The sequence below is a fragment of the Rhineura floridana genome, chromosome 3, assembly GCF_030035675.1.
Source record: "Rhineura floridana isolate rRhiFlo1 chromosome 3, rRhiFlo1.hap2, whole genome shotgun sequence".
Classification (NCBI taxonomy): Eukaryota; Metazoa; Chordata; class Lepidosauria; order Squamata; family Rhineuridae; genus Rhineura; species Rhineura floridana.
In genome coordinates this window covers 218,208,561-218,227,066 of record NC_084482.1, presented here as the reverse complement: position 1 = coordinate 218,227,066, position 18,506 = coordinate 218,208,561, and the positions used below count along the sequence as shown (strand labels likewise).

The following is an 18,506-nucleotide window of genomic DNA, read 5'->3' as shown; positions in this document are numbered from 1 at the left end:
GATCACCCCCTTTCCCATGGCAGGGTGCCCTCACCCGCTTGGGTAAGAGTTAGGTCCCGCACTTGTCTCTGCAGATCATTTATTATGCAATCAAGCATTTAATTGGCTTTATTTAAATAAACGTGGCCCTTGATTTACCCACACTTCATCTTGTCTTGCCTCTTCATTTCCCGGCTATGCACTGCAGTAATGCTAAACTTAACTTCAGATTCTAGGGGGAAAATAAAGGCATGCTGCTGATGGTGAATTTTGGGAACTAGGACTGGGGTTCCTTGAAGAAATTTGAAGACATAGGCTTGAAGCAAAAAGATAGGCCTTTATTCTTTACAAGTGTATGCAGGGTCAGCCTCCCAGAGTGAGGATTGCAATGAGGCACTGTGTGCATGGCTCTTTTACACAGTACTAAGTGCAGCATGTGACATCCTTATACCAATCAAACAAAATCCTCTAAACATTACATAAAGCTTACACCTTTCTGCAGTATTTCTAAACCAATCAGATACCATTATTTAACAAGCACATGTATATTCATATTTGGCAATCATCTCCTATTCCATTGTTCTACTGTCTTCTTGACTAATGTCAATCTGTTCCCTTGACTAATATTTCCATTATACCAGTCTCCTTGACTGATCTTACTACTATTCTGCTGTCCCACTTTACTGATGGTTTGGGGGCCAGTTGAGACCAGTTACTCCCAAACCTGACCTTATAATATTGAAGCTGCTTTGCCATGCATTACATTATGCTGCTCCTGATCAGTCCAGCTTACCCAGTCCAATTGGTGTTACGGAGATATAGCTACTCCCTGAAGCAACATGACCATCCATCAAATGTTAATCATACATGGACCTGTAACTGCTCAAGTCAGGGTTGCTAAAAGTTCAAGGCAGACCATACCTGTTGCCTTTTTAGATTTTCCTTGATTCCTAAAGCTCATTTTTGAAAGCAACAAACAGAACTTCACTCAAGCTTGCTCTGGATCCCTATAAGGATTCCGTTAATCACCTAAAAACATATATGAACATAATTGTGGATAACCAAACAGAGGTTTTTATTGTATTAATAAAACAAATATATGAGAATAGGAATGCATGAATTCTCCATAATTTTAACTAAAACTTTCCATCTTTACCATTGAAAGATCTACCCAGCACATCCAGCACTTGTTACATTCTCACTACATGCGTGCTTGCTCATAAACAATATACTCATTTATCAAAAGTTAATCATACACACAGGACTGTTTGCTTCATTTCATGAGTTGAGAAGTTCAGGCTGAACTTCACTTGCCTCTCCTTGAGACTGGATTTAGGGGTCTCAAAGGCCAGTGAGCCTTTTGCTTAGTTCCTTGTGATTTTCTTATATTTCATGTATACATTCTAATATCTATCCTTATGTGTGGATATATAAAAATTCTCCATTACTGCAAACCTGGTGGCCTCCTGTCCTCTCGGCTCAGCTTCCCCCGGCAACCCAGAGGATGTGAACCTTCTTGAGTTGGCCATAGGCACCCCCTATGGCGCTGCATAACTTTTTGAAAAAAGTTTATATATAATTTAAATTGTGAGTGGGCCTGGTCTGGAGACCAGACATATCCTGCCTCAAGACATTTGTATGAAATGTGCCAGAATAGTATTGTGCTTATTAGGGTGTGCTGGACAGAATTCCGTTTGCCCTTCCCTCGGCTGAAATAACTTTAAAAAGCAGCTTGATCTTCTCCGACTGCCAGCATTTCCCCTTCCTGGACTGCGAATAAGCAGCCATTTCTTTTTAATGTCCTTAAGACACCATATGTTGAGGGAACAAAGCACGGAGTTTTATACTTTCTTCTTCCAGCACCTCTTCTTCCTGTATTTTCCTTTGCTTTTCCGAACAAGCAAACTGTTTTTTTAACTTTAAAGCAATTAAAGAGCAATTCTACACACAAATGTACACATGAATCCTGGGAGTGAACCTTTCCCCATAATCAGTATATAATCAGCCCCCCAATGTGCCTAAACCTCTGTGACCTCATTGGCTGTGTCTCCATGGCCTCCTAACAGTCCTGCCAGGCTCAGTGACCACCAGCTGCCACAGCATTTATGATTTCCCTCCTGCATGATTTTTTTCATGGGAAGAGAGACTTTCCTTCCGGCTGAAGTTCTTTCCACATTCCAAGCATTGATACGGTTTCTCCCCTGTATGAATTCTTTGATGACGATAAAGGCTTCTGCTTGCACAAAAGCTCTTTCCACATTCCAAGCAGTGATATGGTTTCTCCCCTGTATGAACGTTTTGATGGGAAGTGAGACTGCTGCTCTGACTGAAGCTCTTTCCACATTCCAAGCAGTGATATGGCTTCTCCCCTGTATGAACTTTTTGATGAGAAGTGAGATGGGTGCTCTGATTGAAGCTTTTTCCACATTCTAAGCAGTGATATGGTTTCTCCCCTCTATGAATTCTTTGATGATGACAAAGGCTTGTGCTTGCACGAAAGCTCTTTCCACATTCCAAGCACTGATATGGTGTCTCCCCTGTATGCATTCTTAGATGATGACAAAGGCCTCCACTTGTATAAAAGGTCTTTCCACATTCCAAGCACTGATACGGTTTCTCCCCGCTGTGAACTTTTTCATGTGAAGTGAGACACTCTCTCTGACTGAAGCTCTTTCCACATTCCAAGCATTGATATGGTTTCTCCCCTCTATGAACCTTTTGATGGGAAGTGAGACCACTGCTCTGACTGAAGCTCTTTCCACATTCCAAGCAGTGATATGGTTTCTCCCCTGTATGAACCTTTTGATGGGAAGTGAGACCGCTGCTCTGACTGAAGCTCTTTCCACATTCGAAGCAATGATATGGTTTCTCCCCTCTATGAACTTTTTGATGGGAGGTGAGATTGGCATTCCGACTGAAACTTTTTCCACATTCTAAGCACTGATATGGTTTCTCCCCTTTATGAATTCTTTGATGATGACAAAGGTCTCCACTTGTATGAAAGGTCTTTCCACATTCCAAGCACTGATACAGTTTCTCTCCGCTGTGAATTCTTTGATGAGAAGCAAGATTGGAGCTCTGAGTGAAGCTCTTTCCACATTCCAAGCATTGATATGGTTTCTCCCTGCTGTGAATTTTTTCATGGGAAGTGAGACTGTCTCTCTGACTGAAGCTCTTTCCACATTCCAAGCATTGATACGGTTTCTCCCCACTGTGAATTTTTTCATGGGAAGTGAGACTGTCTCTCCGACTGAAGCTCTTTCCACATTCCAAGCATTGATACGGTCTCTCTCCTGTATGAACCTTTTGATGGGAAGTGAGACCGCTGCTCCAACTGAAGCTCTTTCCACATTCCAAGCAGTGATAAGGTTTCTCCCCTGTATGAACTTTTTGATGGGAAGTGAGATGGGTGCTCCGACTGAAGCTTTTTCCACATTCTAAGCAGTTGTATGGTTTCTCCCCTCTATGAATTCTTTGATGATGACAAAGGCTTGTGCTTGCACGAAAGCTCTTTCCACATTCCAAGCACTGATACAGTTTCTCCCCTGTATGCATTCTTTGATGGTTAGTGAGATGGCTGCTCAGACTGAAACTCTTTCCACATTCCAAGTAATTATATGGTTTCACCCCGATGTGAATTATGTGTTGGGAATTCTGGGTTAAGTTCTCTCCACACTCCCCAACTGTGTGAATTCTGTGACAGTCTGTCTTATTCTTAGTATTCAATTTGTCACCTGCTGCAACAAACAAAGAAAACAATTGGAACCTTAGGAAGAAATTGTACCCTAAATTAATGAACACTGCCAAAGAACTCTTCTGATAAATGAAGAATGGAAAAGACTCAGATGGGAGGCAGATCTAAGTAGAGAGTTAACTACCTTTTTAAATGGCCAGCTGGTAAACTGCAGACTGCTGGATTTGAGCCATGGAGACATGGGTTCAGCTTCTGCCTCAGGGATCAATTGCACTGGGTGATTTTGGGCCAATCACTGTCTCTCAGCCCAGCCTACATCACAAGACTGTTCTGCAGACTAAGATACACCAGACTAAGATGCATCCAAACTCAGAGGAAGGCAATGGTAAACCACCTCTGAATAACTCTTACCATGAAAACCCTATGAACAGAGTATCCAAACTGCAACATGAACTAGTGCTGGAAGATGACACCCTGAGATCAGAAGGCACTCACCGAGCTACTGGGGAAGAACAAAGGACAAGTACAAGTAGCGCTGTGACTAATGACGCAGCTGGGTCAAAGCTGAAAGGAAGTCCAGAGGCTGATGCGCACAGATGCAAAAGGAGAGTTCGGAGTTGTACAAAGCACACAATGGGAACATGGAATGTGAGAAGCATGAACCAGGGAAATTTAGAAATTGTCAAGCAAGAAATGGAGCGTATCAACATTACAATACTTGGTGTGAGCGAACTAGAATGGACAGGAATGGGACATTTTCATCAGGCAACTACAAAAGATTTTATGCAGGAAATGAGAAATTAAGAAGAAATGGGGTTGCTTTAATAGTGAGAAGTGATGTAGCAAAAGCAATTAGGAGGTACAACGCAAGGTCTGTGCAAGTTATATCAATGAGATTAAACGGGAAACCTATTAACATAACCAGCATCCAAATCTATGCTCCGACAGCAAACGCAGAAGAAGAGGAATTGGAGAGATTTAATGCAGAAGTACAGGAGGAAATTGATCACATACCAAAACAAGATGTGCTGATAATCATTGGGGATTGGAATGCAAAAGTAGGAAACAGAGAAGAACTAGGAATTATGGGGAAATGGGGCTTAGGAGACAGAAATGAAGCAGGAGAAAGACTGATTGAATTCTGTGAAGCCAATAATTGGTTTCTTGCAAACACATTTTTTGAGCAACTGAGAAGATGACTGTACACATGGGCATCACCAAATGGTCAATATAGGAATCAAACTGATTATATAATTGGAAACAGAAGATGGAGAAGTTCCATACTTTCTGTGAAAACAAGACCAGGAGCAGACTGTGATACAGATCATGAACTGGTCGTATCAAAAATCAGAGTAAAGCTAAAGAAGACCAACAAAGCAATCATCATGCCAAAATACAATTTAAATAACATCCCAGAAGAATATAAAGTTCTAATAAGGAACAGATTTGATGCTTTAAACTTACTAGACAGAAAACCAGAAGAACTATGGAGTGAAGTCAGAGACATGATCAGGGAAGTATGCAAAAAGACAATACCTCCAATTAAAAAGAGAGGAAGACCTCAATGGATGACTGAAGAAACTCTTAAAATGGTTAAAGAGAGAAGGAAAGCAAAAGCAAAAGGAGATAGAAACATGGTCAGAACCCTAAATGCAACAATACAGCGACTAGTACTTAGGCACAATGAGAACTATTACAATAGTTATTATATAGAAATAGAAGAGGACAACAAAAAGGGAAGAACAAGAGCCCTATTCCAAAAGATTAGGGAAATGAAAGGGAAATTTAAACCAAGAGTAGAGATGTTGAATAATCAACAGGGGAACACATTAACTGACAGAGGTGAAATAAAAGGAAGATGAAAGGAATACACTGAAGAACTCTATAAAAGAGATGCCAGGATGACAGCTTCATTCATGGAGGAACCATATGATGAAGAACCAGAAATTTTAGAATGTGAGGTGAAAGTTGCTCTTAAAATACTTGGAAGGAACAAATTACCAGAAACAGATAGAGTTGCTAAAAGCTACTGAGACTGAATCCGTCCAAATTTTGATTAAAATTTGTCAACAAATATGGAAAACTAAACCATGGCCCACAGACTGGAAGCGTTCCATATACATCCTGGTTCCAAAGAAAGGGGATCCCAGGGAATGCAGTAATTATCAAACTATTGCCTTAATATCCCATGCAAGTAAAGTAATGTTCAAGACTGTACAACAAAGGTTCTTGCCATATATAGAGCAAGAAATGCCAGACGTCCAAGCTGGATTTAGAAAGGGAAGAGGTACCAGAGATCATATTGCAAACATATGTTGGATAATGGAACAGACCAAGGAATTTCAGAAGAAAATCACCCTGTGCTTTATAGATTACAGCAAAGCCTTTCACTGTGTACATCATGAAAAACTATGGAATGCTTTAAAAGAAATGGGGGTGCCACAGCATCTGATTGTCCTGATGCACAACCTATACTCTGCACAAGAGCCTCCTGTAAGGACAGAATATGGAGAAACCAATTTGTTCCCAATTGGAAAGAGTATGATGAGGTGTATTTTATCACACTATTTGTTTAATCTATAAGCAGAACATATCACATGGAAGGCAGCATTGGACCAAGATGAAGGAGGTGTGAAAATTAGAGGGAGAAATACCAATACTTTAGGATACACAGACAATACCATACTACTAGCAGAAACCAGTAATGATTTGAAACGAATGCTGATGAAAGTTAAAGAGAAAAGCACAAAAGCAGGACTACACCTGAATGTCAAGAAGATTAAAGTAATGACAATAGAAGATTTATGTAACTTTAAAGTTGACATCAAGGACATTGAACTTTTCAAGGATTATCAATACCTCGGCACAGTCATTAACCAAAATGGAGGCAATAGTCAAGAAATCAGAAGAAGGCTAGGACTGGGGAGGGCAGCTATGAAAGAACTAGAAAAGGTCCTCAAATGCAAAGATGTATCACTGAACACTACAGTCGGGATCATTCAGACCATGGTATTCCCCATCTCTATGTATGGATGTGAAAGTTGGACAGTGGAAAAAGCAGATTAAGAGAAGAATCAACTCATTTGAAATGTGGTGTGGGAGGAGAGCTTTGCGCATACCATGGACTGTGAAAAAGACAGATAATTGGGTGTTAGAACAAATTAAACCAGAGCTATCACTAGAAGCTAAATTGATGAAACTGAGGTTATCATACTTTGGATACATCATGAGAAGACATGATTCACTAGAAAAAGACAATAATGCTGGGAAAAACAGAAGAGAGTAGAAAAAGAGGAAGGCCAAACAAGATATGGATTGATTCCATCAAGGAAGCCACAGACCTGGACTTACAAAATTAACAGGATGGTTCATGACAGATGCTCTTGGAGGTCACTGATTCATAGGGTCACCATAAGTCGTAATCGACTTGAAGGCACATAACAAGAACAGCAACAACATCACTTGGCTCAGCAGTGTACATGTAAAAAAGATCTTGGAATTGTTGTTGATAGCAAGCTGAATATGAGTCAACAGTGCATTGTAGCTGCAAAAAAAAAAAGGCAAATGCTATTTTAGGCTGCATTAACAGAAGTACAGTTTCCAAATCATATTAAGTGTGAGTGCCAGTGTGGCGTAGTGGTTAAGGTGTTGGACTGCAACCTGGGAGACCAGGGTTCAAATCCCCACACAGCCATGAAGCTCACTGGGTGACCTTGGGCCAGTCACTGCCTCTCAGCCTCAGAGGAAGGCAATGGTAGATCCCCACTGAATACTGCTTACCATGAAAACCCTATTCATAGGGTTGCCATAAGTCGGAATCGACTTGAAGGCAGTCCATTTCCATTTCCCCCCTCTGTTTGGCACTGGTTAGGCCTCTTCCTGAGTACTGCATCCAGTTCTGGATGCCACATTTTAAGAAGGATGAAGACAAACAGGAATAAATTCAGAGGAGGGTGTAGTGGAATTTCTCAATGGAGTTCTTGTCCGGGAAACGACAGAGGCAGGTTGAAGCTTACAGCTGTTTATTATACTTACAATTGCAAGGAGACCCTGCTAGAGTGTGCTGTGGTGGGAGACTACCTTCCTTCTCTACATCAGAAGTTTTTATAGGACTGCACAGGGCATAGTCACATGTCCCAAGGTAGCCAGTTAGGGGCTTTACCTGTTTCCTGCTCCCACGTGCCCGCGTGATTCGCCATGCAAAAATGCAAGTATTCATCTCTTGTCTATCTTGTCTTGTCACAGCATCTGTCTCCACCCATCTCATCTACATCCTACATCCTAATACCATGACCCCTGAAAAGTTGCTAGAATTGGGCATCCACTTTTGTAACTCCCCCACAGAATATCCACAGAATTGCTCAGAGATTTCTTGATATTGTTGGCCTGTCATTTCCTGTATTAAATCTAAAGTTCTTTTCCAAAAGTGTTTTATTTTGGCACAACTCCAGAAAACATGTACTAAGTTTGCCTTACTTCTTCTACATCTCTAAAAGGACAAATTGTGATTGACCATTTTTATAGAATCATAGAATGGTAGAGTTAGAACTGGCCTATAAGGCCATCAAGTCCAATCCCCTGCTCAATGCAAGAATCCAAATCAAAGCATTCCCGACAGATGGCTGCCCAGCTGCCTCTCGAATGCCTCCAGTGTCGGAGAGCCCACTACCTCTCTAGGTAATTGGTTCCATTGCCATCTGGCTCTAACAGTTAGGAAGTTTTTTTCTGATGTCCAGTCGAAATCTGCCTTCCTACAACTTGAGCCCATTATTCCGTGTCCTGCACTCTGGGATGACTGAGAAGAGATCCCGGCCCTCCACTGTGTGGCAGCCTTTCATGTACTTGAAGAGAGCTATCATATCTCCCCTCCGTCTTCTCCAGGCTAAACATGCCCAGTTCTTTCAGACTCTCTTCGTAGGGCTTTGTTTCCAGTCCCCTGATCATCCTTGTTGCCCCCCTCTGAACCTGTTCCAGTTTGTCTGGATCCTTAGAGTGCAGTGTCCAGAACTGGATGCGGTACTCAAGATGAGGCCTAACCAGTGCTGAATAGAGGGGAACCAATGTGTTGCTTAGCATGTGTGGTGTTAAGGACCATTGATCAGTTGCTTTAAAGAAGTTTTCTTTCAGATTGGTACTTGATAACATGATTGGGATGTACTTAAATAGCCAAGTCCATTCTTCTTCTGATATGGATAAAATAAATTTCTCTAGATCTGGACTCGATTTCCTTTTGTATGTTGGGTGTAATTGTTGTATTTTCAGTAAGGAGAAAAACTGATATATTTTAGCAACAGCTGTGGTTTCCTCTGGCTGAAGTAAGAAAATTTCAAAGACGGTAAATGAATGTGGAACTCCGTATTTTATCTTGATCTGCTCTGCTGTGTGTCTTAATTGGAAAAACTGAAAAAAAATGGAGGACTCATTCAAAATTGCAACCACATTTTCATAACAAATGATGGATCCTTGTTTAAACCAATTGCTACAATAAAGCAATTTTTCCCATACATAATAATAAATGGTTTGCCATACTTGATTATTTATGAATTTATTTCTCAAAATTGAGGGCAAAGAGGAGAAACCACGAGGCAACTTTTGTACACAGTTGAGCCATACTTTAAATATTGTGTTTGTAGATTTGAGGAAATGTTGTTTGGTGACATTGTTTTTGGCTTAAACCGTAATATTGCCTATAGTTTTTACCATACAGTTCTGGCTCAGCTTTTAATACCATATTATCTCTATCTTCAGAAATCAAAGACAATTTGACTGCTTGATAATACCTAGTTATATTAGGTATTCCCAGTCCTCCATTACTGGTTTTTTTAATTCAAATTCTCAATCGGCATCCTACTTGGCTCCTGTGGCTAAATAAATTTCAGTATTCTTTTCTGAAATTGCGTGAGCTTGTGGTTTTCTATTTCTAAAGGCAGTGTCACTAAACCAGAAAAATCTCAGGCAAGATCATCGTGGACATGGCTGCTGTTTTCTCCAGAGTTTGGAAGCAATTAGTTACAAAAAATGAATTACTTGTAATTTATTCCTTTTTTGAGCTACGAGTGGGTAATTTCTTTATATTTTGATTGTAATTTTATTACTTTTCAGGAGTAATTGTAATGTTTGCAGTATTACCTTGGGGCATTCCTTGGGGGGGGAGGAAGCAGGGCAAGTCTTCTGCTTCTGTGATCCATGGATGAAAATAATGTTCTTCAAACTGGGCTTTTGCACAGCGTCGCTCTTCCCTTGCGCTCTGTGGGTGTTTAGGAGGCAACAAGGGAGGAGGTGGAGAGCAAGACAGGTGGAGTGGAGAAAACAATTGTTTAAAAAATGGACAGTGGTGGAGAAGAATGGCGTGGAGGGAGAAAGGAGCTGGAGGGCAAGGATGTGGATGGAGAAGGAGAAGGAGGCAGCAGTGGAATGGAGATGAAGAACGGTGGAGGTGAGAGATGAGGATGAGTGAGTGTGCATGTGTGAACACTGTGTTTGCACTTAGCACATGAAGTGGCCTCTGCCACCCTCCCTGGCTACTTTGCTGCATTTGCAGTGTTTTAAGTTTTTTGCACCTCAGGGGAAAATGTTTGCTTGGGTGGGTGTCCCTTAGATGGTGGCAGGGCAGGGTCCGGGAGGTGGTTGAGTGAGAGAGATGATGCTAGCTGGCTGAGAGTGTGTGTATGTGGGGGGTGCACTTGGTGTGAAGCACAGAGATCTGAGTAGCCTCTGCCTCCCTCCCCACCTCCCTTACCAGCAGAGAGACCACCGTTGCTATTTTATGGATTATCCTACTACCTCTGTGCATGTGTGTTTAGTTTTAATGTCGTTTTAGGCTACTTAGGTGTAGCCTAAGGTGTAGCCTTAGCCAAGGCCAGCACCTTATAGGCACTCTAGTTTTTTTTAAAGTAATTTAACTGTAATTGTAGCAATTACCTTTGAGTAACAATAAAGTAATCAATTCCTTTCAGAATAATTGTTAATTGTAATGGTAATTTATTCCCTTTGGGGGCCATGTAACAGTAATTGTAATTTATTCCTTTTAAAAAATAATCTTCCAAGCTCTGGGTTTACTAAACACAACAGTTGCAATGTTTCCTATTTTTAAAAAATCCTCTTGTCTGCCTAGTCAGTCTTTGAGAGTTGTGATCCTTAATTGTTTGAATGTTAGGATGTAGCCAAATTCCGATTGGTTCCTTTTCCCATTGTAAACCAGTACCTCTTAGCTGTTTTTCTATTTTCCTCTTAAATATATTAATTCCAAAGCACTTGGATTTAGTTGTCTTTATTTTATATCCAGAAGCTTCACCGTATGCGGAAACTGTTTGTGGTCCCTATGCGCCCTTTTCTGTGTAGAGCTCATTCAGCTCCTTGGTATACTCCAGAGCTGAGAGCGATGAAGCAAGATAGGAGGCGGCTTGAGCGGAGATGGAGGCGAACTCCCGACGGATGCAATTATGCGCTGGTTAGTGCTTCTACCAGGCTATATGTAAGAGCGGTGAGGGCGGCTAAAAAACAACATTTTGCTGCCACCATCAATTCATCTGTCTGCCGCCCAGCAGAGCTTTTCAGAGTTGTCCGCGGGCTACTTCAGTTACGCCCGCAGGACACGGTAGAACCATCGGTGGCTCGCTGTAATGAGTTTGCTGAGCACTTCCAGCATAAGATCTCATGCATCTGCCAGGACTTAGACTCTCAATTTATAGCAGCTGATCCTAGCGAGGTGTCCGGAACACAGTCTTGTCATGTTTTATTGGATGAATTTCAGTTGGTTCAGCTCAAGGACGTGGACAAGGTGCTTGGACTGGTGCGTGCAACCACTTCGATACTCGATCCGTGCCCCTCTTGGCTAATAAAAACTAGCAGGGAAGGAACAATTGGCTGGGCCAAGGAAGTGATAAATGCCTCTTTACGAGAGGGAGTGGTCCCTGACTGTCTGAAAGAGGCGGTGGTGAGACCACTCCTGAAAAAACCTTCCTTGGACCCAGAAAGTTTCAACAGCTACAGACCAGTAGCAAATGTTCCGTTCCTGGGCAAGATCTTGGAACGTGTGGTTGCCGGCCAGCTCCAGGCGCTATTGGATGAAACCGATTATCTAGATCCATTTCAATCGGGTTTTAGGTCTGGTTTTAAGAACATAAGAACATAAGAAGAGCCTGCTGGATCAGGCCAGTGGCCCATCTAGTCCAGCATCCTGTTCTCACAGTGGCCAACCAGGTGCCTGGGGAAGCCCGCAAGCAGGACCCGAGTGCAAGAACACTCTCCCCTCCTGAGGCTTCCGGCAACTGGTTTTCAGAAGCGTGCTGCCTCTGACTAGGGTGGCACAGCACAGCCATCACGGCTAGTAGCCATTGATAGCCCTGTCCTCCATGAATTTGTCTAATCTTCTTTTAAAGCCATCCAAGCTGGTGGCCATTACTGCATCTTGTCGGAGCAAATTCCATAGTCTAACTATGTGCTGAGTAAAGAAGTACTTCCTTTTGTCTGTCCTGAATCTTCCAACATTCAGCTTCTTGGAATGTCCACGAGTTCTAGTATAATGAGAGAGGGAGAAGAACTTTTCTCTATCCACTTTCTCAATGCCATGCATAATTTTATACACTTCTATCGTGTCTCCTCTGACCCGCCTTTTCTCTAAACTAAAAAGCCCCAAATGCTGCAACCTTTCCTCGTAAGGGAGTCGCTCCATCCCCTTGATCATTCTGGTTGCCCTCTTCTGAACCTTTTCCAACTCTAGAATATCCTTTTTGAGATGAGGCGACCAGAACTGTACACAGTATTCCAAATGCGGCCGCACCATAGATTTATACAACGGCATGATGATATCGGCTGTTTTATTTTCAATACCTTTCCTAATTATCCCTAGCATGGAATTTGCCTTTTTCACAGCTGCCGCACACTGGGTCGACATTTTCATCGTGCTGTCCACTACAACCCCAAGGTCTCTCTCCTGGTCGGTCACCGCCAGTTCAGACCCCATGAGCATATATGTGAAATTAAGATTTTTTGCTCCAATATGCATAATTTTACACTTGTTTATATTGAATTGCATTTGCCATTTTTCCGCCCATTCACTCAGTTTGGAGAGGTCTTTTTGGAGCTCTTCACAATCCCTTTTTGTTTTAACAACCCTGAACAATTTAGTGTCATCAGCAAACTTGGCCACTTCACTGCTCACTCCTTATTCTAGGTCATTAATGAACAAGTTGAAAAGTACAGGTCCTAATACCGATCCTTGAGGGACTCCATTTTCTACAGCCCTCCATTGGGAGAACTGTCCGTTTATTCCTACTCTCTGCTTTCTGCTTCTTAACCAATTCCTTATCCACAAGAGGACCTCTCCTCTTATTCCATGACTGCTAAGCTTCCTCAGAAGCCTTTGGTGAGGTACCTTGTCAAACGCTTTTTGAAAGTCTAAGTACACTATGTCCACTGGATCACCTCTATCTATATGCTTGTTGACACTCTCAAAGAATTCTAATAGGTTACTGAGACAGGACTTTCCCTTGCAGAAGCCATTCTGGCTCTGCTTCAGCAAGGCTTGTTCTTCTATGTGCTTAGTTAATCTAGCTTTAATCCTATCTCTCTGGTAGATATCAACGGGTAGTGTTGGGGGATGAGGTTTCAGACCCTTGACCCCTCAACTGTGGTGTGCCACAGGGTTCTATCCTCTCCCCCATGCTATTTAACATTTATATGAAACCGCTGGGAGCCATCATCAGCAATTTTGGGCTGCAGTGCCATCAATATGCGGATGACACGCAGCTCTATCTCTCATTTAAATCTTCACCAGAGTTGGCTGTGGATACCTTGTCCAAGTGCCTGGAGTCCGTAAGTGGATGGATGGGAGAGAACAGGTTGAAGCTGAACCCCGACAAGACCGAAGTGTTACTGGTGGGGGACAAGAGAAGGTTGGGTGATTTTGACCTGATACTTAATGGGGTGAGTTTGCCCCTGAAGGACCAGGTCCGCAGTCTTGGGGTCATCTTGGACTCCCAGCTGTCTATGGAGGCTCAGGTTTCTGCAGTGAGCCGGGCAGCCTGGTACCAACTTCATCTAGTACAGAGGCTGCGACCCTATATTCCCGTACATCTGCTCCCACAAGTGATACATGCCCTGATCTCCTCTCGATTAGACTATTGTAATGCGCTCTACGTGGGGTTACCCTTGAAGACGGTCCGGAAACTCCAGCTGGTACAAAATGCGGCGGCGCGCTTAATAAAGCAGACCCGCTGCCACGATCATATCACCCCAGTGTTGATTGAACTACACTGGTTGCCAGTTGTATACCGGGCCCAATTCAAGGTGTTGGTTTTAACCTTTAAAACCCTATACGGTTCCGGCCCAGTCTATCTGAAGGAACGCCTCCAGCATCACAAAATATGCTGCCAAACAAGATCAGCCTCGCAGGACCTTCTCTCGGTCCCACCGACGAAGACAGCTAGGTTGGTGCGGACCAGGGAGAGGGCTTTCTCGATCATGGCCCCCACCCTCTGGAACTTACTTCCCTTTGACCTTCGGCATGCCCCCTCCCTGTTGACATTTCGCCGAGCCTTGAAGACCTGGCTCTTTAGGCAGGCCTATGGGATCTCTGGGGTGGGCTAGATTTTATACTGTATTAGCGTTGGATGGTCTGTTAGATGAGATGTTATGATATGAATATGTTATGATTATGTATATGTATGTTGAGATTGTATTTTATATTGTACGTCGCCCCGAGTGTCCGTTCGGTCGGACAGATGGGCGTCTGATAAATAAAATTTTATTATTATTATTATACTTTCTACCAGTTTTCCAGGGACAGAAGTTAAGCTAACTGGCCTGTAATTTCCGGGATCCCCTCTGGATCCCGTTTTGAAGATTGGCGTTACATTTGCCACTTTCCAGTCCTCAGGCACGGAGGAGGACCCGAGGGACAAGTTACATATTTTAGTTAGCAGATCAGCAATTTCACATTTGAGTTCTTTGAGAACTCTCGGGTGGATGCCATCCGGGCCCGGTGATTTGTCAGTTTTTATATTGTCCATTAAGCTTAGAACTTCCTCTCTCGTTACCACTATTTGTCTCAGTTCCTCAGAATCCCTTCCTGCAAATGTTAGTTCAGGTTCAGGGATCTGCCCTATATCTTCCACTGTGAAGAAAGATGCAAAGAATTCATTTAGCTTCTCTGCAATCTCCTTATCATTCTTTAGTACACCTTTGACTCCCTTATCATCCAAGGGTCCAATTGTCTCCCTAGATGGTCTCCTGCTTTGAATGTATTGATAGAATTTTTTGTTGTTGGTTTTTATGTTCTTAGCAATGTGCTCCTCAAATTCTTTTTTAGCATCCCTTCTTGTCTTCTTGCATTTCTTTTGCCAGAGTTTGTGTCTTTTTTTATTTTCTTCATTCGGACAAGACTTCCATTTTCTGAAGGAAGACTTTTTGCCTCTAAGAGCTTCCTTGACTTTGCTCGTTAACCATGCTGGCATCTTCTTGGCCCTGGCGGTACCTTTTCTGATCTGCGGTATGCACTCCAGTTGAGCTTCTAATAGAGTGTTTTTAAACAACTTCCAAGCATTTTCGAGTGATGTGACCCTCTGGACTTTGTTTTTCAGCTTTCTTTTTACCAATCCCCTCATTTTTGTGAAGTTTCCTCTTTTGAAGTCAAATGTGACCGTGTTGGATTTTCTTGGCAATTGGCCAGTTACATGTATGTTTAATTTAATAGCACTGTGGTCACTGCTCCCAATCAGTTCAACAACACTTACATCTCGCACCAGGTCCCGGTCCCCACTGAGGATGAAGTCCAGGGTTGCCGTCCCTCTGGTCGGTTCCATGACCAACTGGTCTAGGGAATAGTCATTTAGAATATCTAGAAACTTTGCTTCTTTGTCATGACTGGAACACATATGCAGCCAGTCTATGTCCGGGTAGTTGAAGTCACCCATTACTACCACATTTCCTAGTTTGGATGCTTCCTCAATTTCATATCTCATCTCAAGGTCTCCCTGAGCATTTTGATCAGGGGGACGATAGATCGTTCCCAGTATTAAGTCCCTCCTGGGGCATGGTATCACCACCCACAATGATTATGTGGAGGACTCTGTCTCTTTTGGGGTTTCGAGCTTGCTGGATTCAATGCCTTCTTTCATGTATAGAGCGACTCCGCCACCAATACGTCCTTCCCTGTCCTTCCAATATAGTTTATATCCAGGGATAACCGTATCCCACTGGTTTTCTCCATTCCACCAGGTCTCCGTTATGCTCACTATATCAATGCTCTCCTCTAAGACCAAGCACTCCAGTTCTCCCATCTTGGTTCGGAGGGTCCTAGCATTAGCGTACAGGCACTTGTAAGCAGTGTCTCTCTTCAAGTGTCTTTGGCACTTGTGGTTAGGCCTGTGGTAATTTTGCTCTTCTGAATTTATATCCTGTGCCCCTGCTCTCACAATGCCTACTTCTAGGCCTACCCCTTTTAAAATTCCATCATTTCTTTGGTTTTTATCCCAGGGGGGAGGTTTATTCCGAACCGGACCTTTCTCAGCTCCTGTCGGGTTTTCCCCCTCAGTCAGTTTAAAAGCTGCTCTGCTACCTTTTTAATTTTAAGTGCCAGCAGTCTGGTTCCATTCTGGTTCAAGTGGAGCCCATCCCTTTTGTACGGGCCCGGCTTGTCCCAAAATGTTCCCCAGTGCCTAACAAATCCAAACCCTGTCAGCTCTACACTGCGTCAGCAGGGCCGGTGGGGGGCTGGAAATTCCTGGGTGGTTGGCAGGGAAGTAAAGTCCTTAGCCGGCAGTCTGGTCATAAATCTGCCAGGTCTAGGAGGAGGGGAGCTGATAAGGGCCAGGCTTGTCCGAAGTGTACTTGCCGAGTCAGGAGTCCAGAAGTGAGGTCAGTAGAGGTCCGGGATCAAGTGCCAAGGGGTCAGTCTGAAAGAGGGTGCCAGGAAACTAGGAACACACAAGCCACGCCTGATGTTGCAGTCAGCAACAAGCTGCAGCCAAGGTGTGCCTTATAAAGAGCAAGGTTGACAGCAGGTGTGAGTCCTCAGCGTTTGGGCCTTAAGGAGACAGGCCTGCCTCTCTTCTGCCTGACCTTCTGCTGTCTACGTTCTGCAGGTGAGGGGAGAGTATCCTGTTCACTGTCTGTGTCTGGCTGCAGGGACTGTGCTGTATCTGGGGTGCTCTGCAGCTGAGGGGGAGAAGGAGCTGGATTCTCAGGAGGCTCCTCCATGTCTCCTTCTGAGTCTGCTGCTCCTGGGTCTGCTGCTGTTACTCCCGAGTCGTCCTCATCTGAGGAGTCCTTTGACGGGGCCATGACAAACCCTTCCACCCGACACCATCGTCTCATCCACGCATTGAGACTGTGAAGCTGGGCCTGTCTGGCTGGTCCTGTGCATGGAACCGGTAGCATTTCAGAGAAAGCCTCCTTGGAGGTCCTGGCTTTCAGCATCCTACCTAGCAACCTAAATTTTGCTTCCAGGACCTCACGGCTGCATTTCCCTATGTCGTTGGTGCCAACGTGCACCACGACCACTGACTCCTTCCCAGCACTGTCTACCAAACTATCTAAACGACGGGCGATATCCGCAACCTTCGCACCAGGCAGGCAAAACACCTTGCGGTCTATATGCCCATCACACACCCCACTGTCTATGTTCCTAATGATCGAATCACCCACTACAAGGATCCCTTCAACCCCTGGAGATATATCCTCAGCACGAGAGGATAGCTGCTCATCCCCCAAGGAATGGGTCCCTTCTAAGGGATCGTTTCCCTCTTCCTCAGCTGGATGCTCTCTTTCCCCGAGACCATCATTCTCCATGATAGCAAGAGAGCTATCATCGTTGGAGTGGGACACAGCTATAACGTCCCTGAAGGCCTCCTCCACACACCTCTCTGCCTCTCTCAGCTTTTCCAGGTCCGCCGCCTTGGCCTCAAGGAAATGAAGTCGTTCCCGGAGAGCCAGGAGCTCATTGCACCGAGAGCACACCCACGACTTCTGTCCAACACGCAGATAGTCGTACATGCTGCAGGCGGTGCAAAACACTGGAAAGCCCCCACACCCCTGCTGGCTTCTTACCTGCATAGTTTTGTTTAAGGTCTATTACGTCAATGGGTTCGAGACTGCGGTTTAGTTGAGGTCAGGGAACAGACGGGCAGAGTGGGGGGCCCTGGCCTCCTCGCCCTGCTGCTGAACTCGCTCTGCTGCTTAGCTCGCCTTGACGGTTTGTCAGCTGGGGCCTTGACAGTTCGTCAGCTGGGGCTCCCTCTAGCTCATGGAGCAGGCTCCCTCGCTAGGGTGCTCTGACTTTATATGTGTGGCTGGTTCCTCCCAGCTACTGCTGCCAGCCAATGATGTGTTACTTGAGGCTGATGGCTATCAGCTGGGGCTTAACTCTTTAGTATTCTCTCAGGCTTCCTTCCTTTGAAGGCAGGAAGGCAGGCTTCCTTCCTGAGCGAGGGGCGGGGCTTTTTAAGTTTTTGGCTGCTTTTAATCTAAGCAAGGGGCTGCGACTTCCAGGCAAGTCTTTTTTGTTTGTTGTTTTCCCACCTAGAACAGCCTGACCTTTCTTTAACCTAGGGAAACAGAGCTTGTGGTTGTGTTTCAGGAAGGCTGAAGCTGCCCTTTTTAGCAAGGACTGAGCTGACTCTCTCCCTGTATGTATTGGTGGAGTTTCCTTTTGGCACTGGTTTTGGCAGTGAGACGGCCTTGGTTGCCCTGTATGATGACCTATGTCGGAAGAGGGACAGAGGGAGTGTAACTCTGTTGATTCTCCTTGATCTCTCATTGGCTTTTGATACCATCGACCATGGTATCCTTCTGGGGAGGCTTGCGGAGTTGGGAGTTGGAGGTACTGCTTGGC

At 44.1% G+C, this 18,506-nt stretch overlaps 1 protein-coding gene across 1 annotated transcript in view; it reads right to left on the bottom strand.

The window, feature by feature from the left end:
* Positions 1-2,082: 2,082 nt before the first annotated feature.
* The window catches only part of LOC133378980 (zinc finger protein 850-like), a 69,162-nt gene continuing 52,738 nt past the window's right edge, over positions 2,083-18,506 (bottom strand). The window contains exons 4-6 of the mRNA XM_061613594.1: positions 17,106-17,115; positions 3,367-3,556; positions 2,083-3,282 (exon numbers count right to left, since the gene is read on the bottom strand). Coding sequence (XP_061469578.1) covers positions 2,083-3,282; positions 3,367-3,556; positions 17,106-17,115 — 1,400 coding nt within the window. The remainder of the gene's footprint in view (positions 3,283-3,366; positions 3,557-17,105; positions 17,116-18,506) is intronic.